The sequence below is a fragment of the Arvicanthis niloticus genome, chromosome 18, assembly GCF_011762505.2.
Source record: "Arvicanthis niloticus isolate mArvNil1 chromosome 18, mArvNil1.pat.X, whole genome shotgun sequence".
Taxonomy (NCBI): domain Eukaryota; kingdom Metazoa; phylum Chordata; class Mammalia; order Rodentia; family Muridae; genus Arvicanthis; species Arvicanthis niloticus.
This window is the reverse complement of record NC_047675.1, coordinates 48658344-48676730: the sequence shown is the minus strand read 5'-3', so window position 1 is coordinate 48676730 and position 18387 is coordinate 48658344. Positions and strand designations below refer to the sequence as shown.

General features: G+C 49.0%; 1 protein-coding gene across 5 annotated transcripts in view; it reads left to right on the top strand.

The window, feature by feature from the left end:
* Ankrd11 (ankyrin repeat domain containing 11) overlaps positions 1-5107 on the top strand; it is a 145798-nt gene extending 140691 nt beyond the window's left edge. For all 5 annotated transcript variants that reach the window (XM_076916006.1, XM_076916007.1, XM_034522440.2 and 2 more), the window contains 4 exons: positions 446-544; positions 615-758; positions 2557-2649; positions 4096-5107. In XM_076916006.1, coding sequence (XP_076772121.1) covers positions 446-544; positions 615-758; positions 2557-2649; positions 4096-4281 — 522 coding nt within the window. In that variant the 3' untranslated portion in view covers positions 4282-5107. The remainder of the gene's footprint in view (positions 1-445; positions 545-614; positions 759-2556; positions 2650-4095) is intronic.
* Positions 5108-18387: the final 13280 nt, after the last annotated feature.

Genomic DNA, 18387 nt, shown 5'->3' with positions numbered 1-18387 from the left:
TCCTCTCCTCCGCCTCATTGTCTATGGGGTATTATTTACTTACTCACCTGTGAGACACTTCAAAGGGTTATAGGGATACTGGTAGGTTCTACTCATTGCTTTAATGTGGTTGGCTGTCTAGCATTCCCCCACACCACCCCAACCCCCACCCCAAGACATCAGCCTTGGTTCAGGATTCTATATGCACACTTCGATTACACACACCCTGTTCTCAGAATTCTCACATTCCCACAGTGCCCCTTTGGCATAGGTGTACGCCAGGCCCCAGATTCTCTGTGCCTTTTCTGCCATTACTTGTATGGTTGACGTGCAGCTCTCCCGTGCTGCTTTCAGGTAACCGTCGGGCACCTCTCTACAAGTTTCTGGGTGTGGGGTACTAGGCTAGAACATGTCCACATTTTTAATAGGCTTGTTGTGGCTTACCCCTCTCTCTTTATATTTGCAGATTGCACCCCCTCCCTCTCTAGCGGAGCCCCTGAAGGAGCTGTTTAAACAACAAGAGGCGGTGCGGGGTAAGCTGCGTTTGCAGCACAGCATCGAGAGGGTAAGTGAAGCCTTGGGCAAGGGACCTGCTGGCAATAATCTTAAGCTTACCTGTTCCTCTCCTTCTTCAGGAGAAGCTGATTGTGTCCTGTGAACAAGAGATTCTTCGAGTTCATTGCCGGGCAGCCAGGACCATTGCCAACCAGGCAGTACCGTTCAGTGCATGCACAATGCTCCTGGACTCAGAGGTCTACAACATGCCTCTGGAAAGTCAGGTCAGTCACACTAGCAGCTTCACATTTCCTCCCAAGACATGTCCTGTATACCCAAGCCTCTGCCCTGCATCTAGACCAGAGCTTCCCTGTTCATGGCATGTTGTGGGGACCTAGTCCCAGGTTGCCTCAGAAGGCACGGGAATGTCACAGACAAGACCCTCGAGCCTTACAGAGTGTCTGAGGCTACTGTGCATGGATGAATGGCATCCTCCTCCCTCTCCCAGGCTGCATGGGTGTTGTGACAGCTACAGGTGACCAGAGCTGCTATGTTAGTGACCATGATGGGTCAATGATAATTGCAGCAACAAGACATTGGGGTCACAGGACAAGTGTTCCGGTGAGGCTGCAGAGGCCTAGAAAAGCTGCTTAGCTTCATTGTGTTTGGAAGTTTTATGTAGGGCAGTTGGAGCCACGGGGCCTAGAAGTACGTAGCCAGTCTACACTACGTGCCAGAGCAGTGTTCCATACTTTAACTGTATTCCTGCCCCAACCTGTCCCTGAGCACAGTCCCACCATCTCCCTAAGGAAACTCCCAGCAGCCTTTTTTAGCTTTTTGTCACTTCTTCTTGCTCTGCATCATTTCTCTGCCAGCCTGCCACACACAGGCGATCGTTCTTTACACACTGTTCTCTCTGTGCTCTGTAGGAATCTCCTAGCAGTTAGACTTACTCCTGGGCTGTGTTCCTGTTCAGCATGTAGCTGCTTGTAACCTGTTCCTTCCTGGCTATTGAGACCTTGGTGATCTGTCTGTCCTCTTAAAACGAACTCTAAAGGCCTTGCCATGTACAGCGTAATCAAGCAAACTTGGAGTAAAAGCGTTTTAGTCCGTTAACAATCTTATACTTGGAAAAAGGACACAGATACTTTCCCCGCTTTGTGCAGGTTAACAACAGGTATTCTGTTTAGAGAGAGTCTCAGTGTAGCCTGGGCCAGCCTTGAACTCTGTTTCTGCCTCCCACTTGTAAGTGCTGGATTATACCAGTGTGTACCACCATGCCTAGCACAGAAGATCCCTCCTGCATCAACAAACTGAGGCACATAATTGTCTGACCATTCTGCTTAAATACAAATTCCTATGCTTTTCAAGCAATTTCCTGAGTTGTTTTTGAAAGGAAAATCCGAGCTCCCTGCCTGCATCCCCATCCCTCCTGGTACATAGTGGATGGTGGCCACGGAGGGTCATGGGCCAACGATTACAGACCTTTCTCACTTGCCCTGCCACCTAGCATTCAGGCATATCAGCCGACTGTGTCAGAGCAGAGTCTTGTTTTGATGCATCCATTCATTCCAGCTCCAAGTTCTTCCCCTTTATGAGGTAACATAAAACATAAAATGAAGTGAGGGTCCTCCGACTCCATGCAGAGGGAGCCAGTAAGGAAACTGATCCCAGTCAACACAAGATTCTCAAGTTTTTACCTCAAACTTCTCAACTGTGCTTTTCAAAGCAGAAAAATTACATTGAGCCTCTAAAAAGGAGTGAAAGCATACCATTTAGCTTATACCATTACTAGCTTTGTGATCTTAAACCAATAGAATGGAGGCCACATTCTATACATAGGAAAGTAGCTTCCCACTCGGCTCTACCGTGCAGCCCTGCAGAATATCAACTGCCCCATCTCTCGGTGGATCACAGGCTAGGTCTGTAGCCACCAGTACCTAGGAATACTCAAGATGGCTGAGATGTATGCTGCTAGGATGAGGTCACCCTAGTGTTCTCTGACAGACAAAGGACTGAACCATCAAACGTCTCACCCTCATGGTTTCAAGAGCTTTTGTGAACATCCTATTGATCCCACAGGGGGATGAGAACAAATCTGTGCGAGACCGCTTCAATGCCCGCCAGTTCATCTCCTGGCTGCAGGACGTGGACGACAAGTACGACCGCATGAAGGTGAGCGCTTGCCTCAGATGCTCTGGCGGCGCCCCACCAACAGGGGAGAGACGCTTTGGAGGCTTGCACACTACTGCTCCTGCTCAGCAGAGAGCTTAGGTCTGCAGTGTCTTCCCTTCTGTCCAGGTAGAAGGACCCAGCCTGAGCCTTGCTATGAGGTCACGGCCTGTTTTGCACACTTGAAGTGCTAGCTAGTGCGTACACAAAAGGGTAGATGAGTGAGGGGGGCCACAAATCAGCTGCTGCAACCAAACGGTAGCATCGACTCCAGCATGCAGTCACGGATGAGAAAAGGAAGTTCATGCCCCCCTTTTATGCAGTTTCCCCATAAATGTTGCAGGGAAGTCAACCCAGAGTCTCCTGATTGCTGTCATCACGTACATGTTGTAAACAGTAAGATGTCAAAGTCACCTGGAAAATGAACATTAGCACTGTGTAGAGGTTCATCCATTCAGAGGTGCTAAAGTGACCTTGGGAGAATCAGAAGCCCTTGTCACTAGCAAGGCTCAGAGCTGAGGTGGGTTTCTGTTTTTTCCCATGAGCTCCTCCCATTGTCTTACTCCATCCTAGAGTCAGCTATAGATCATACCTCATCCCAAGTGAGGTCATGTTGGCGTCATGTTGGCTAGGACAGAGACTATGACAAGATATTAAAGTTTAACCGGATTTGATAGCAAACCAGTCCTAAAATTTCTTTAAAGAGAATCCTAGAAGGAGATAATAGCCAAATCTTAGTGAAAAGAACCAAAGATGAATGGGGTTCTTCATTCAAACGACTATGCGAGGCTGGGTTGGAGAAGACTGTCTGCCTCCTGGTTGAGTGGGAAACAGACCACTGGTGGTTGGTTGAGCAGGCTCACAGGATTGAATCTCACAAATCATGCACCTAACCTAGCACTTAAATGACTCTAGTCATTCACCACTTAGAGATATGAGCAGTGTGTCCATTGGGAGGGATAATCCAGCCTCCTGGATACCCATAAGTGTACTTCCTTAACTTTGGATCAATCACATGACAGCGGACAACTCTGAGCTGAGTAGACTCTCTGGGCCATATTTAAAATGATTCATTTGGTCCTGAACATGTACCACTCCATCCAAGTCTCTGTGTACACTTTTAACTGTCATTACTACTCGGAACACATACATACATGCACACGCACGCCAGTGAAAGAAAGCAGAACCACAACTCCAAAAGGTGAGTTGTTAGGAGATGGGGCAGTTCACAGAGCAGTTAAGGGTCAGACCTCCAGTGTGACTGAGTTAATTCTGATGGGCAGAATGGGAGAGTTCCATCTGCTGACTCCAGGAAGACCTGGGCCTCATCAGCAGATAAACCAGGTTCTGGGCTAAGAATCAGGGTGGGTTTACAATCCTGTGGTGAAGCCTGAAGGCAGTGGTGGAAGCCAGGGCCTGGCCATCCCTCTCACCCTGTGTGCTCCACAGACATGTCTGCTGATGCGGCAGCAGCACGAGGCTGCAGCCCTCAACGCCGTGCAAAGGATGGAGTGGCAGCTGAAGGCCCAGGAGCTGGACCCTGCTGGGCACAAGTCCCTGTGTGTAAATGAGGTGCCATCCTTCTACGTGCCCATGGTTGACGTCAACGATGACTTCGTGCTATTGCCAGCATGACACTCAGAGGAAGGTCACAGGACACAAACAAGGGCCACATAGGTCGCCCAGTGCTGCCGATGAGTCCCGGCAGCGGAGGAGGGAGCACCACGTCCATCAAGTGGGAGGAGCCCAGAGACTGCACCTGGCCGTATGTCTCCCCTCCAGATGCCAGGGAGGTAGAATGCATCTCTTTTTACCAGTTGCTGTGGGGAGCACGAGGCCCAGACACTGCAGAGCTTTGCCAGGCCTTTGGGACAAGGAGACCGTGGCCACAGACAAGGTGGCTCTGTCTCAGCCATGCCCTCTGGGTTTTCTTCCAGCTGATGACAGGGCACTAGAGGAGTCGCAGAGCAGAGTGTGTTTTTTAATTCCTCGTTCCATTCTGATCAACTAATGGAAAATAGACTAAGGCGTCCACCTCACGTAAGCAGTGACCTCCAGGTCAGAGAGGCAGGAAAGTGCTGTCCCGCCATGGTCCCCGGGACAGGATTGGACACTGGTGCCGGCAGGGGTCCGGCTGCTGCCTGCCTGGACACAGGGACGCAGCCAGGACTCTCCGATAGTGTTTTTAATGGAGTCAAATCCACGTGGTTTGTATATTTTTCCTTTAATCTTGGGCATTTTGTTTCTCTTTCTGAGAACGTAACTTGAAACACTACAGAGCCAATAATCCTATAGAGTGTATCCGCAAACCTGTACAGTTTTATATACATTCACAATGTACTTTTGCTGCCTTCTAGATAATTTATTTTGCAACACATTACTGCACAGTTGTAAATAACTTATGTACTGTAACATCACTTTCAGTTATGTGTAAAGAAATAAATAAATTAATTAAAATGTTCTTTGTACATGGCACCATCCCTTCAGGTAGCAGGGTCTCTTAGGGGGCACAATACAACAACTGACATACATATCAAATGCATGGAATCCCGTGCTACCGCTGCAGTTCACTTTGGATTCCAGATAGAGGGACAAGGCTGGAGCAGAGGCCAGCCTTGCTTTGCCAGTGATTAGCCTGTGAAAAAAGGACAGATGCCCAGAGCCTCCTTCAACTTCCAAGACACCCCCCCTTGTTTCCAGCCCCAGCAGGTCTCACATTTGTTTCTGCTGAAGACCCCTGGCCTTGAGCATGACCTGGCAGTGTGAAGCTCTTAGCAGCTCTGCACCCAGGGCTCGTGTTCCCTGTCCTTTCCTGGCCCTTAGCCCACCGTTTATCATGAAATACTTTTTAAAAAAGCATTATCCATGATTTCTAAGCATTCGTGGAACCACCAATTCCAGCCCCCAGTGACAAATCACAAGTACTCCAGCCCTGTTTTCATTTTCAACACAGCGCATGCACATGTTCAACCCCCCCCCCCCCCACACACACACACACACAGGGCTGGGTGCCAGGCTAGGATAGAGGGATTGAGGAAGAGAAGGAGGTGGACCACTGATGGAGACTCTCCTGCAGCCTGTAAATGGGTACCAGTCTCAAAGGAAACTCAGGAGTGCTTCTCTCCTGCTCAGATGGCTCTTGAGGTAGGGTTGATCCACTAGGTCCTAGGCTGGCCAAAGGACAAAGTTCCATCCAGAGGTTTCCTCCAGGTGGCAATTGGAGCCCCGTGAGGGCTTTGCCCTGGAGAACCAAACAGCTCTTCAAGTGATTTTCATCTTTGTTAAAGAAGCTGATATTTGTCTTTCTGAGGACAGGGAAGGCACGTGGTGGAGTGGAAAGAAGAATGAGACTTTAGACATAGGAGACACTCCACACACAACAGGGTTTCCCAACCTCGGGGCCGCCGAGGTTCTCATTTGGTGGAGGCAGGCCTGATTATGGCCAGCTAGTGCATGTCTGACAGCATGCCTGACTGCAGCGTGAGCCCTGCCACTTGTCCCTCCACACACATCAACTGACAACCTCAGTGGAGAACAACTACAAAACAACACTCATATCCAAACTGTACAGGCGTGAGCTCTGCACCCCGGCCTGATTGGGTTCTAGTCCTTGAACTGGGAATTATGAGTCACAGTCATGTTTTTGGGCACCTCTTGTTATTTTGAAATTGCAAGTGGACATTTTTAATTTTCACAAGACACCAGAAATGTTACAAACACTGGAATACACTACATGGGAGCTAAAATAACTGTCATTTCCTTTACAAAATCCCAAAACATGAGGAAATGAGTTCAGAGGAGACAAAGTAAGGAATGAGCCCCTGCACCTGACAGCTCCCTGGAAAAGCAACTGTTACTGGTTTGTCATCACTCGACCTGGCCTGGCCTTTTTTCTTCCTACAGCACTGTTCAGAAATACCCTTAACCCAAGGACACATGAGCCATAGGTGGACTCTGGTCTGCCAAGGGAATCCTGAAAGCTTTAATGGGTACATTCTTAAGGGAAAGCTCAGTGCCCAGGAAGGATCCCAGAACATTTTCTTAACTCCAACCAAGATTAAAACGTTATACACATACTCACCTGTCAGAGCCACTGAGGAAAAACCCTGGGGATCAGAAACTCATCAGACAAGAGACTAAAAACAAACTTACCAGTGTAAGTTTAAGGAACAAAGGAAATCATGTCTAAAGAATGAAAGTGGCTGGTGACACAAAAACAGTGTCTCACCAACCAGAATCAATAAGTTGTTTTAAAGAAACAAACGGATTTCATACATAGTGAAGTAATTGGATCTGAGTTGAAAGTCAAGTGCACTGGAAAGTGGATCATTGAGATAGTTAGATTTGAGAAACAGAACAGACTGAAGGGAAAGCAAGCCAGGGCTCTACAGATGCCCAGGCCCATGTACAGTGCCTGAGGGAGTCCCGGGAGGAGAGAGAGAATGAAGAAACAGTGGTCAGAAGTTGCCCAAGTTTGATTTAAAAAAGAAAAAAAATTAAGCTCAACCAACGTAAATGGGCAGCGTCAAAGTGTAGGACAGCAGCCTCAGGAAGGACTCCAGGTTAGCCAGGACTGTGGCAGAGCCATGAAGGTCTGGGTAGCTGCCTGGCCTCCCAAAGTGTGAGAAGCATGACTAAAAAGCTGTCCCTCAGCCGGGCGGTGGTGGCGCACACCTTTAATCCCAGCACTTGGGAGGCAGAGGCAGGCGGATTTCTGAGTTCGAGGCCAGCCTGGTCTACAGAGTGAGTTCCAGGACAGCCAGGGCTACACAGAGAAACCCTGTCTCAAAAAACAAAAAAAACAAACAAACAAAAAAAAGCAAAACAAAAAAAAAAGCTGTCCCTCTGAAATACAGAAATTAAAGGATATTTCTAGGTAAATAAAGAACCACCGAACCACCTTGACTGTTAAACAGATCGGCTTTTCTGGGGGAGATGTTAGCATCCCCACCTTCCATATTGGGTCAGACAGGCAGGAAGCCATCGCAAACCAATCAAATCTCCTTGTTGTCCACACAGCACACACCAGCAGTGCAACCTTCCGGACGTTCACCGTGTGCAGGTTACTCTCCAAGAACAGGTTAATAGGCCAGAAGTCAGTCTCAGCAAATGTTAAAGGCTTAAAATACACAGCCTTGTACTCCGATGACTCTGGGTGACTGAGGAACATGAAGTTATACCATCCTCCTAAGCAGCCCAGTACCTTAGCAAGGAAATCACAAGGGAACATTCTGAGGGAGAATGAATGGCCCAGTTCCCAAGTGCTCAAGACCAGGTAACTCCGTCATGCTCTTGCTGTGGTCCTAAAGGACTGGTGTCAGTAGCATTCAATGCAGTATAGTGTTATAGACATATATTACCTAGAGGGCCAAAAGGGAGCCCCAGAGGAGTGGGCAAGAGGAGCCAGAGGTGCATTTGATGGTCCAACCTACATCGGCACAATGAAGTAGCACATACCATCGCCTCTGGTCCAGACTGATCATGGGTATGAGAGCTGAGCTGGGGCATGGAAGTACAGCTTGGCAGTGTACCACTTGCCTGGTATACTTGAGACCCTGGTTTCTATCCCCAGTACCAAACAACAACAGATACAACAGTCTGAAAGCCAAACTAACCTTGAGATCCTGGTGCGTGAAGAGCAGGGAGGAGAGGCAGGCAGTGGGGATTGGCGAGAGCAGACACAGCCTACCTCTAACTAGGCCTGTTACCCGATGAAGCACAGTAACAGTCCTCACAGTTTGTAAACAAGACCCAGGGGCTCACAGTCCTGGGCTCATACAGAAACAAGCAAACAGTCACTCACTGGGGGAGACCACAGAGTCCATGCCTCGATGGCAGCGTCAGAGGTATCACCAATACATTAAAGCAGCTTTTACACAAGCCTCACAGAAGCGAGCTAACATTCTTTAGGCTGTTTGATACATACATACTGTGAAAGAAATAGAAAACACCAAGAATATCCATAGGTCTGGCTGGACATGTACCACATGGTGGCTTAGGACTTTGACCCCAGCCCTCAGGAGACTGAGGCCAGAGGATGACTAGAAGGCCTCCCTGGGCCATGGAGTAAGTTCAAGGTGAACCTTGGCTAAGAAGCAAGACCCTATCTCAAAAAACTGTTGGGAATGTAGCCCAGGTGGTAAGGTCCTGGGTTCAGTCTTTAGCACCACAGAAATCAGGCCTGGCGATGTGCACCTGTAATGCCAGCATGTAGGGGGAGGTGAGGGGTCAGAAGATTTGAGGCCATCTCAAAACCAGCAAACATACAAATAGAGGTTTTTAAAACTGAACAATACAACAGTAACATAAGGCACACCTGCCCGGGCTTGTCGGCAGGCGGAGTTGGCAGTTAAGGATACCGTTGAGAACTCACTTTGGAGCACAGAGTGAGGCTTTGGAAGGGAAGCTGGGCCACCATGTATTGTTTGGTTATGAGCACACCGTGTGCACGTGCACCAGGTTGTTTAGACCTTGGATGGTATTTCTGAGGAGCCACAGGCTTGTTTTTAAGATACTTTATTTTTGACTATGTATGTGTATTGGGGGTGGGTATATAATAATGTGCCTCTGAAGGCCAGGGCTATCAGATGCCCCTGGAGATAGGTAGGGTTAGAAGCAGTTATAAGCTACCCGATGTGGGTGCTGCAAACTGAATTTGGATCCTCTGCAAGTTCATCGCTGAGCCATCTCTTCAGGTCCATCCACCCTGGGGTTTTGTTTGTTTTCTTTTGTTTGTTTAAAATAACTTTTAAAAATTTTATGTACATCGGTATTTGAATGTATGTCTGTGTGAGGGTGTCAGATCCCCTGGAATAGGAGTTACAGACAGTTGTGAGCTGCCATGTGGGTGCCGGGAATTGAACCTGGGTCCTCTGGAAGAGCTGTGAATGCCCTTAAGTTCTCCAGCCCCCGCCTTATTTTTTGAGACAGGATCTCTCACTAGCCTGGGACCACCATGATTCATTTAGGCTGACAGCAAGCCCAGGAACCCTGTCTTTATCTCTTCTGTTTGGGGCTATAGTGTGTGCCACCATCCTCGGGGGTTTTACGTGTTTGTGTGTATGCGTGTTAACATGTATGGGCCCATCCATATGTAAGAGTGATGTGTATGTATGTGCATGCATGTTGTGCTGACTGGTTTTGTCAACTTGACACACGCTAAAGTCATCTGAGGAGGGACTCCTAATTGAAAACACCTATAAGGCATTTTCTTACTAGTGATTGATGTGGAACTGGGCCCACTGTGGGTGGTGCCACCCCTGGGCTGGTAGTGGTCCTGGGAACTCTTATCTAAGCAAACAAGGTCAGCAGGTCATCATGAGGAGCAACACTCCCTCATGGCCTCTGCATCAGCTCCTGCCTCCAGGTTCCTGCCCTGACTTCCTTTAGTGATAAACCATGGTGTGGAAGTGTGAGCAAAGCCCAACACTTCCCTCAGGTCTTTCAGTCCGGATGTTGGACAGCAATAGCAGCCCAAATTAAGACACAAGCAGAGGCCGGAGGCTCTGTCTCAATGTCTTCCCTTCAGTAATCATTACTGAATACCTTATACATTTGAGCAGGCTCTCACTTTCAACTTGGCTGGTCTTAATTAGCCATCTTGCTCCAGGGATCTCTGTCCTCTCCCTCCTGAGTGCTGGGACCGAGGCTGTCATTCCCACCTGTCTCTACCTGGGTTCTGGGGCTCTGAGCACAGGGTCGCACCCTTTTTGCTTCCTTTGCTTTGGTTTTTTGAGACAGTTTCCCTGTGTAGCCCTGGCTGTGCTGGAACTCAAATTCAGAGATCTGCCTACCTCTGTTTCCCAAGTGCTAGGACTAAAGGCGTGTGCCACCTTGCCTGGTTGGGTTCCCACTCTTACACTGCTGGCACTTTGCCAGCTGAGCCTCTCCCCAGCTTCTGGGTATAGCATTTTTAAAGTACAGAAATCCTGAGAGAGGCTGCTCTTAGGGAAAGACAATGGTGAGACTCCTACCCATCTCAGGAAACAGGAAGAGAGCGAAGCGAAGGAGCACAAACCACTATCCTGGAAACCTGTTCCCGTGAACCTTACTCTCTAAGGTGAAGGGTAGCCGGCGGGGCGGGGCACGCCTGTAATCCCAACACCCAGGGCAGAGGCAAGCAGATCTCTGTAACGTCTGGTCTAAATCCAGGGGAAAGGAAAAAAGCTCAAGGACAAAACAGTCTCCTCAGGCAGGAACTGAAGGAATTTGTGTTGAATGCCTCCCCCACAAGGAATACTAGACATTCTTTAGAGAAACATGGGTTAGGCAAAGGCGGTGTCTGAGTATGTGGTTAGTTTGCATGAGGCCTGGGGATCTGGGAGAGAGAAGGAAACTCAGAAATTCAGGTCTGGACCAGAGAGATGGCTCAGTGGCTAATACCACTTGTGCTCCTCCAAAGGACCCAAAGTTTGGATCCCAGAAAAGGATGACTGCCTGAAACTCCAGCTCCAAAGGACTGGAAAAAAAAAAAAAAAAAGACAGGCGCTCCTGCCAGTGCAGGAAACGATGCATAACCCATACAGAATGTATACATTGTATATATTACATACAGACAATGCATTAAGAAATTTAAGGTTTAAAGGAAACAAAAGTGTGCATCTACATTAAAGAAAGGAAAATGACCAAGTTTCGGGGTACACACGTTCAGTCCCAGCACTCAAGAGACCAAATCAGGGGGATTGCTATGGGTTTGAGGCCAGTCAGGGCTTCATAGCAAGATCCCGTCTCCACCCCCACTCAGGGAAACATTAAAAAGAAGATAAACTGTGTCCTCATTCTCCAACCTTCTTCCATTCTTCCCCCACTCTAACCCCCATGCTCCCACCTCACAGTGAGGATGTCTCGACTGGTCATGGCTACAGGTCAGAACCCACTCTTTACAAGTTCCCATCATTCCTTAGCAGTCAAATTAATTAAATTAAAACCAGATGTGAGGAGGCACAAAAGACACCGAGCACATAAACACAGTAAAAGTGCAACTGGTTAAGGCTTTGCGGTGTGGCTTATAATCCCAGTACTCAGAAGGCCAAGGCAGGAAAGTCGCTTCAAGTTTAGGGCCAATATGGGCACTGTATAGGAAGACCCCATCTAAACAAAGCCAAGAACAGTTCACATCTGTATTCTCAAATCTAGAAACAGAGGCAGTAGAATTGCTACAACTTTGAGGCCAGCCTTGGCTACAGTATAAGACATTGTTTCAAGATAAATAAAAGACACCCATCATGACAAGGAGGGGGGTTAGGGATTGAGAGAAAGCAAAAGAGTGAGGGAGAGCTCTAGAGGAGGCGCAGACAAGCCTAGCATCCCGTCAGACATCAGTGCTAGCAGAAACAGTTGGGGGGGGGTGCTCCTCTGTAACCCCAGAGTGTCAGAGGCAGAGGCAGAAAGATCAGGAATTGAGGTGAACTCCGCTACACAGTGAAGGAAGAACAGGGGTGGGAGGGAGAAGGGGAATGAACGACTCAGAGAAACAGCCCTGCAGGCTGAAGGCTAGTAATGACATCATGGTCGCAGCAGCACCCACGACCTCCTGGATGGACTGACTACAGATCCCTTCAGCTGCAAAACCCGGCTCCTCCGGCCCACATGGAGCGTGTGGAAGAACACATTCTTACCTTAACAAATTCCAGGGAAATCACACCCAGTCTGTTCTTAGACTGCAGTGGGATCAAAGTAGAAATAACAAGAAGATAGATGGAAAACTCTCAAAATAGTTCAGCTTAAGCACTATATTCAGAAGTAACACCAGGGTCAAAGACCTGGAAACTTACTCCTGGCCTTACATTCACTGAGATCTTTTCACTTCTCTAATGCTGGGGTTAAAAGGTGTCTGCCACCAGACTAGCTAAAAGTTTTAAATTAAAAGTTTTTTTTAATTACATTTATAGCCTGGTGGTGGTATCGGCACATGCCTTTAATCCCAGCACTTGAGAGGCAGAGATAGGTAGTAAGTTCGAGACCAGCCTGGTCTACAGAGTGAGTTCCAAGACCACCAGGACTACACAGTGAAACCCCGTCTCAAAGCCCCCACCCCACACCCAAAAAGGCTGGAAACATATTAGATGGTTCATTAAGAGCACTTGCTGCTCTCCCAGAGGACCTTGGTTTAACTCCTAGCACCAGATGCTGCTCACGGACATCCACTGCTCCAAGTCCAGTGGACCGGATGCATTCCAACTTCAGTGTGCACCGAGCACTCATGGGATACGTGTACATCCATGCAGGCAAAACATTCATACCCAGAACATAGATCAAAAAGGTATGTTCAAAACAAAACATTATAAAAACATAAATTAACACAGGGTAATAATACTACATAGATGTCCTGACCCTGGGTTTGACAGTGACTTGGAAGCAACACCAAGGTCCAATCTGTGAGGAACTGGATACACTGGGGACAGGGAGATACCAAAGAAGGTTCTGGGAAATGGCAGAGTGGAAGGCACCAAGAATCCATTTCCCAGACTTAACAGGACCTGAAAGGCAGCTACTTAGGCACTCCTCATCTCCCAAAAACTTGCAAGTCCCAAGAGAGGGCTCCTGGCCCCACAGTATTCTCTTCTCCTAATTTAGGAAACTAATACTTTTCAAAACAAAAACAAGTATTCACAATGTAGTCTATTTTGTGACTCGAATTTTTGCTTCCTGTCTTGTTTAAGAGACTAACGAGCTTGGTTAGTTTATATTTATGAACACACAATTGATAAAAATATAATCTTGTGATCTCCATAACCAAAGCAGATGTGGAAGAGCTACCTGGGAACAGTCAGTGAAGTCCGACTGCTTTAAATCCAGAGTGTTAACACCTTTGACCAAAGCTCAGCTCCAGCCCAGTGTGACAGCTCACACCTGCAGTCCCAGCACTCAGACTGGAGAAGTCTGTATTAGATGCCAGCCTGGCCCACAGCATGTAGCTCAAAGGGAGGGGGGGGGGAAATCTCCATGGAAACCTTAAATAAAATAGGTTTGTATATAGACAGGTTGTATATAGAAAGACGTGGAAAAGGAACTAAACGCTTTTGTTTGACTATGAGAAAAGGTGTAACAAAAAGATGGTAATTCAGGAAATGAAAACCAAACCATCCTGGACAGAAAATAGCGTAATGGCAGAAGTTCCTTCTCAGCAGTAACTAAGAAAATAAAGCTCGCCTTTCAAGGACAAGAGCTGGGCTGTGTTGAGCTAGAAGCCTCCAAATGACTTTAGATCAGTGAGAAAACTCAAGGTGACAGTGGCAAGAGGGAATCCAGAGGTAAGAGAGGGAGGGAAGGCTGGGCCTGCTCTCAAACGCCTTTAATCCCAGCACTGGGGAGGCAGGGGCAGATCTCCTTCAAGTTCCAAGCCAGTCTAGACAGCACCAAGACAGCCAGGGTTGCGTAGAGACACAAGATGGCTGAAAGCTCGGCTGGTAAAGGCGCTTGCCACCAACCCCAGAGACCTGAACTCAGTTCCTGGGAAGGACCCACATCTTAGAAGGCCAGAACCAATTCCTGAAAATTGCCCTCTGATCCCCACACCTGAACCAAGACACATGCACATGCCCCCGCACACAAAATAGATAAGTGTGATCATCTTCTTTTTTAAAAGCACTGAATAGCTTAGCCACAAAGCCCCCAAACAGTCAAGCCGCACAGAAAAGGTAGTCTTATGGATCATATACTTAGACATCAGTTTTAAAAGGCCAAAGTTACTCTTTAAAAAAATATGAAGGCTGGGAATGTAGTTCAGTTGGTAGAACCAGTGGGCATAAATGGGGTGTGGTGCTACACACCCAAAATCCCAACATTCCCACTTCAGCTGAAGGATCAGAAATTCAGGCTACACGGGGCAGCCTGGGCTACAGAGATCCTGCACTCCCCCCCCCCCCCAAAAAAAAGGGAAATATTTCATAAAGACCTGAACAGAAAGCCCATATCTGCAGCTGCCACTCAGGTGATACCCAGAATAAATGGGAAAAACCTGCAGTAAATACCTGTACTCAGAAGTTCGAGGCGAAACTGCTTTCTTTTTGTTACTGTTGCTGCAAGAAAATACCCCGAAGGGAGCAACTTAAGGAAAAGTGGGCGTGTTTGGCCTGCAGTTCCAGATTCCAGTCTTTCATGGCAGGAGGGTCACAGGGACAGGAGCGGGAAGAGGCTGACCACCGTACTCCAGAAAAGAACACTAGATAACCATCCAGAGCCCCGCCTAGAAAATCTCTCCACCCCCCAGTGGGCGTGTCCTTCTTCCTCAATTAACATAATCAAGCTAATCTCCCAGAGGCTTGTTCAGAAGTCCACCATCCAGGTGATTCTGGGTTCTCAAGTTGATAATTAGCACTAACTATCACGGCAGAGTACAATCTACAAAATGGGATCGACTCAGATGTCCACCCACCGGAGACCGTGAACAGTGTGCACAAGAGTCAGCCATACAGACGCGCGGTGCTGACACAGTGTTACGTGGACTTGGTGTATGTAATTTTGTGTAAAGACTCTTAATATACAAGGCCTGAGAGTTTAGGATTCCCTCGTGTGAAGCATCCAAACCAGAGCCATCTGGTTGGTGGTGCAAGAAGGCAGGTAGTAAAGCTCCCTGGAACAAGGTTTCTGTTGGACTCTTGTGACGGCCATACTACGTGCAAATGTACACCCCCATTTTCCTCCTTTGTCAGAATGCCGGGGATCTCAAGTTAGGCTGTAACTCTCGTTAGACAAAGCTTCTCGACAGAGCTACAGCCTAGAATGTGATCCTACTTCAACTTTTAAAAATTAAAGGTGGGGCAGCGGCGGCGCACGCCTTTAATCCCAGCACTAGAGAGGCAGAGGCAGGCGGATCTCTGAATTCCAGGCGAGCCTGGTTTACAGAGTGAGTTTGAGGACAGCAAGGACTACACAGAGAATCTCGAAAAAGAAACTATAAAATTAATAAATTCAATACAAAACCCGTCAGTTGTGTTCATGAAAACGCAAAGCCCGTCCATCGCGCACATATAACGAATCCATGAGAAACCCACAGAATGCTAACCTCGGAAACGCAGCCAGAGAGCAGGAGCTTGGCTACAGCCGCCTACCTTTCCTGCCTGTACCTCGCAGAGGAAACCTGGCGCCGCCCCAGCGCAGTGACGCCGCCTGCGGCGAGAGAGGCCCGAAGGCCTGAAGGCCAGCTTGACAGCACCCAGGGCCGCACGTGCTCGGCTGCTGGGACGCCTTGGCTAGAAGGCCAGGCCTGGCAGTCACGTCTGGACTCGAGCCCAGCGAGGATCACCTGGCAGCTTAGCCCGCAGACACCTGGGTACGGTCGCCTGCACGGCCCCGCCCCGCCCCACTGTGACCTCCACGCTTCCTGGACACTGGCCCCGCCCTCAGGAGGGTTCCTCTTTCTGAGGCCCGCCCACTGTCCGGTCCGTAAGCAGGAATTTGGCTTTCTTGAGCTTTGACTAGGTTGGGCTCAGCCCTGTCCGGACTCCTGGTGGCTACTCTGCGTGGCTCTGGGGATGGCGTGGAGCTCTGGGTTGCTCTTGTCCACCCCCGCCGGTCCCCATCCTATGCCGACCTGGCCTTCTGCAGTTTGATCAACCAACCTGCTTTCTTCTCCATGGTCCCCTGGGTCTCTTGCCCTCGGGCTTCTGGGGTGTCATGCTAGGATTCTTATGGGGATTGCTCGGGCTGCCCCTGGGTACTCAATGACAGGCTGGGACAGGCTGGCTCTCCCATCAGGCCTATGGCTGGCAGGTTGATGGGCCTAGGAAGAAAGACCTAGGCTGCCTAGGTTGAAGCAGGTTGGTGGGGATAGTGAGGGCTAGGACGCCACACTGTGTGCAGTTTTGAGCAACCTGTGTTTGGGCTGATGCTGCCAACACTAGAATTCCATGGCAGGAGGTGGCTTTGACTGATGGAATGACCTGGTCATTTCAGGTTAAGGGGCATACCAAAAGGGAATTGTCCATGAGGTGCCCAGGCACAGGGCTGTAAGAGTTGTGAGCCAGAGGCAGTCTTAGTGGTCTGGGTGAAAGAAAGGAAAGGGGTAGCAGGCCTTTCAAGCCAACTTCAATCCTCCCTACCCTTGGGCTAACACCTACTACCTGCCTCACTTCCTGTCCCCTCTGGAAGCCTTGATCTCCTAGTCACAGAGCCACGCTCCTCCCCTGGGCTGGATGGACGTTGGGCAGTGACCACATCTCCTTGAGACCTGCCCCAGCTGGCCCTGCCCTCCTGTACAGAAATTATCCGTGTCCTGTCTGCTTTTACAAGTGACTGGGTGTTGAAATAAACTGGCCTAGTGCTACTTAAGACAGTATTTTAGGCCTGAAGAGGCAGAAATCCAGAAAGAGAGGGAGGAGACCCAGGTCAACGAGGGCCTTGGCCTCCAGAGCAGGAAAGCCCTGAGTCCAGCCTACCTGGTTTCTGGAGATGCTCTTGAAATAACATGTCATATGTAAGTATTAAAAAATAATAAAATAAAGGAACACTCCCATGTACAACTTAGGAGGTCAGTCACCGGAAGCTCACATGTCTGAATGCTTCCCAGTTGGTGGGCTGTTTCCGAAGGATTAGGAGGTGTGTCTTTCTTGGAGAAGGTTAGTCTATGGGGTGGGCTTTGAGGTTTCAGAAGCCCTGTGTTCGTTCTCTCTCTCTCTCTCTCTCTCTCTCTCTCTCTCTCTCTCTCTCTCTCGTTTGCTGTTCAGATGTGAGCTCTCATCTACTATTTCAGTGCCTGTCTGCCTGCTGTCATGCATCTCACCACGATGACATGATGATGACTAACTTTCTGAAAGTATAAGAAAGCCCCTCAATTAAGACACACACTAGATATATATATCTTCGGTTATAGTATCTCTACACAACAATTTGAGTGACTAAGATATGGAAACTGAGGTGCAGAGAACAGAGGTCGAGGATCTTGTGACAGGACTAAATAGGACCTGGTTTGGGCCTAGAACACTTGGCCCTATGCACAAGGTTTACGGCAGGGGTGAAGGTCAGAGGTTGGGACAGACGGTGCACAGGGGCTGCAGTCACTGGTGGTGGGACTTGCTGTAGGATGGTGTGGGGGGAGCATCGGAGCACAGTGAGAGGCGCACACTGTCACCTTGAGTCAGGAAGCACCCCTCTACACTGGGCTGGCAGCACATCAGGTAGCCTGCTAGACTGTCCCGAGAGAAGGATGTGCCCAGATAGGAATGGCCACTTCAAGGTGAGAGAGTAATCAGGGTGAAGCCTGACAGCCTGCAACCACCTGTCCCTTGTCCCCACGGATGCTGGGATGGACCACACAGTCCCAAGGCTCCTAGCTTTCCAGTCTGTAGCTATGCTCGGTGACCTCTTACAGCCAAGGGGGAGGGAGCTACAGACTACTTAGCAGTCTGGAGCAGACAGGACGCTGCCCCTCCCCTCACCTAGGTCTGTGGTTCTTCCCTCCCATGTGAACAGAGATGGCCCTCAGGCTTAGGATCAGGGAAGGCAGCACAGGACATGGAAGCTTTCCATGGGGAGAGCAGGGAAGCCCCACGGGATGGCAAGACTCCAAGGAAAAATCACCTTCTGGTTTTCTGGTGAGAAGAGCAGACCCTTTTCTAGGACAGGGGTGCATACACCCCAGGTTTTCATTTGTTTTCCTTGAGCCCTACGTTGGGCTCTGTTGAGTTCTGTCCTAGGGGTTACCCAGTGACATTCAGACTGGAGTGTGTCATCTGACCCACCAGCTATATGCTAGTGGCCTTTCTCAAGGGGACACCTCTCACACAGTAGAAAGCACATGGT